The sequence below is a fragment of the Poromitra crassiceps genome (assembly GCF_964638095.1).
Source record: "Poromitra crassiceps genome assembly, chromosome: 4".
In the NCBI taxonomy this organism is placed as follows: Eukaryota; Metazoa; Chordata; class Actinopteri; order Beryciformes; family Melamphaidae; genus Poromitra; species Poromitra crassiceps.
Window position 1 is genome coordinate 47,704,847 of NC_139626.1, and position 2,500 is coordinate 47,707,346.

General features: G+C 50.1%; 1 protein-coding gene across 1 annotated transcript in view; it reads left to right on the forward strand.

The window, feature by feature from the left end:
• The window catches only part of LOC310774429 (uncharacterized protein), a 44,905-nt gene that overhangs the window by 26,028 nt on the left and 16,377 nt on the right, over positions 1–2,500 (forward strand). The window contains exons 10-12 of the mRNA XM_083634501.1: positions 242–424; positions 1,670–1,807; positions 2,248–2,338. Coding sequence (XP_083490627.1) covers positions 242–424; positions 1,670–1,807; positions 2,248–2,338 — 412 coding nt within the window. The remainder of the gene's footprint in view (positions 1–241; positions 425–1,669; positions 1,808–2,247; positions 2,339–2,500) is intronic.

Below are 2,500 nucleotides of genomic sequence, written 5' to 3' on the forward strand. Positions count from 1 at the left end.
ATGCAACCTGTACGCAATTTTTGTTTGCCCTGCAAACCCAAACTGTACCCTCAGGATCTCCAGTCAGCTCTCCACCTCCCATAGTTCCATGGTTGCGGCAAAAAAACCAAACAATCGTCTCATGGTAGAAATCCCACGCCGGCTCTCAGCACTAGATTGGACGCATTCTGACTAAACTTACACTACGACAAAGCCAACTGGAAGATTGACCCTGCTGGCTTACCGTTTCTTCCCCTCTCAGATGGAGAAGCGGATGCAGCTGGACGTGCAGGCTATGAGAGCCAGCCTGGAGGCCGCGGACTCCGACGTGCGGCTGCGTCTGGACGAGGAGGTCGCTGCACTGGCCGGGTACCGGACAGAAGGCCGCTCCACCAGCGCCAGCCTCCAGCTCAGGATCCAAACTGTGGAGGCCCACAATGCCAAGGTAACTGATCAACACGTCTACTACTGATCAAGATTCAAGATTCAATAGTTTTATTGCCATATCAACCAAAATTGATTGGAATTTGTCTTGGCATGCTCAACAGACAAAACAATCACAGTAACAGACCATGAGAGACAGACAATACAACTACACATCTGCTGCAATGTATAAAAAGTAGGAACATGCAATCAAAAACAACTGCAAAATGCAAAACAGTATGCAATACAGTGTACAGTGCAAGGTAGGCACAGGCGGCTAGTGCAACAAAAAAAGTGCACAATGCATTAAAGTGTCTGGTGCATTAAAAGACCAGGGGGTAAAATTAAGTTGGGGTGGTGAACTGAACTGAGGAGGAGTTAAGGGCTCTCACTGCTTCAGGGTACGAGCTGTTACGCAGACGAGTGGTTTGGCATTTGATGCTGCGTACCATTCTTCCCGAAGGAAGGGGGGCAAAGAGAGCATTGGCTGGATGGGAGGGGTCCCTTATTATCTTCAGCCCTAGCTTCAGTATGCGCTCGTTATAAATATTGCATTTTGAATACTAATGAACTTTGTTTACCACTTTTTGCCATAAGCAAAGTCACAGTAGGAGAGTGATTACATTAACAACTAGAGACCATCTTGCGATTGGATCACATGTGGGCCAGGGGCGTAAAGTGGGGGGCTGGCCCCGTTACTCGGATCACGGCCATTTTCGAACTCGCCCTTCATTTTGATTGAAAAACACAGGTTGCGAGCACACTCAAAATCGATTCAAAACTCACTGGGTGCAGGGCAAGCAAATAGTGAAGGGAGAAGCCAGCACTCCAGATGTCTTTTCATATGATTTAATATCCTCAAACCTGGGCAGCAGACAACGGACGTTTCTTCGTTTTGATGTCAACTACACACCTGTAAAGTTACGTGACCCCGTCTTGCACGGTCTATCACCTTGAATCTCAGTGGTCACATGGGAGTCTGCACCCTTAGAGACTGCACCAAGTTTGGTATTGATAACTCAAAGGACGACAACGCAGTATGAGTTTAATTTGTGCTAAGCTAACCGTTATCGCCCGAAATCACACATTAACAGGATTCACTCAAAAAACTCTGACTCACATTCACTCCTCCTGATCGCTTCTCGAACCGTTCCCGAGCGATTTCCAGAGGCAGTCGCTGTACTGGGCCGCCGCGCAGTGTGAATGCCCATCGAGGCTGCGTGCAGCTTTAATTGCAGATGTTACTGTGACTTCCTGTTTCCTGTAGCTGTCCCGGGAGTTGTCCTCCATCAAGACGATGCCTCCCCCGGCCCCCTGTCCCGATCCCAGCACCGCCCCACCCAGCAACCAGCTCACCCCAGAGCTCCAGCAGGCCATGGAGAAGTGGCTCACTGACCGCATCAATGTAGGAAAACACACATGCATAAATATAAATACACACATACAGCAGCACATCCATAGCTACAGGATATTAACTGTGTGTGTGTGTGTGTGTGTGTGTGTGTGTGTGTGTGTGTGTGTGTGTGTGTGTGTGTGTGTGTGTGTGTGTGTGTGTGTGTGCGTGCGCGTGTGCGTGTGCATGTGTGTGTGTGTGTGTGTGTTTGTGTTTGTTTGTGTGTTGTGTGTGTGTCTGTCTGTCTGACTGTCTGTCTCTCTGCCTGCCTGCCTGCGTGCGTGCGTGCGTGTGCGTGTGCGTGTGTGCGTGTGTGTGTGTGTGTGTGTGTGTGTTTGTTTGTGTGTTGTGTGTCTGTCTGTCTGTCTCTCTGCCTCCCTGCCTGCCTGCGTGCGTGCGTGTACGTGTGTGCGTGCGTGCGTGCGTGTGTGTGTGTGTGTGTGTTTGAGCAGAAATCCCAGAGTCTTGTTGGTAAAGAAAGCTGCTCAGACTGCAGGCGTCCCGTAGCTGACAAGATGGCCGACTTTGCCCTGGAGACACAAGGTTGGCACCTCACATGCTGAATGTGTCAGTGGTTGATGTCCACCTCACATGCTGGATGTGTCAGTGGTTGATGTCCACCTCACAGGCTGAATGTGTCAGTGGTTGATGTCCACCTCACAGGCTGGATGTGTCAGTGGTCAATGTCCACCTCAGGCTGAGGCT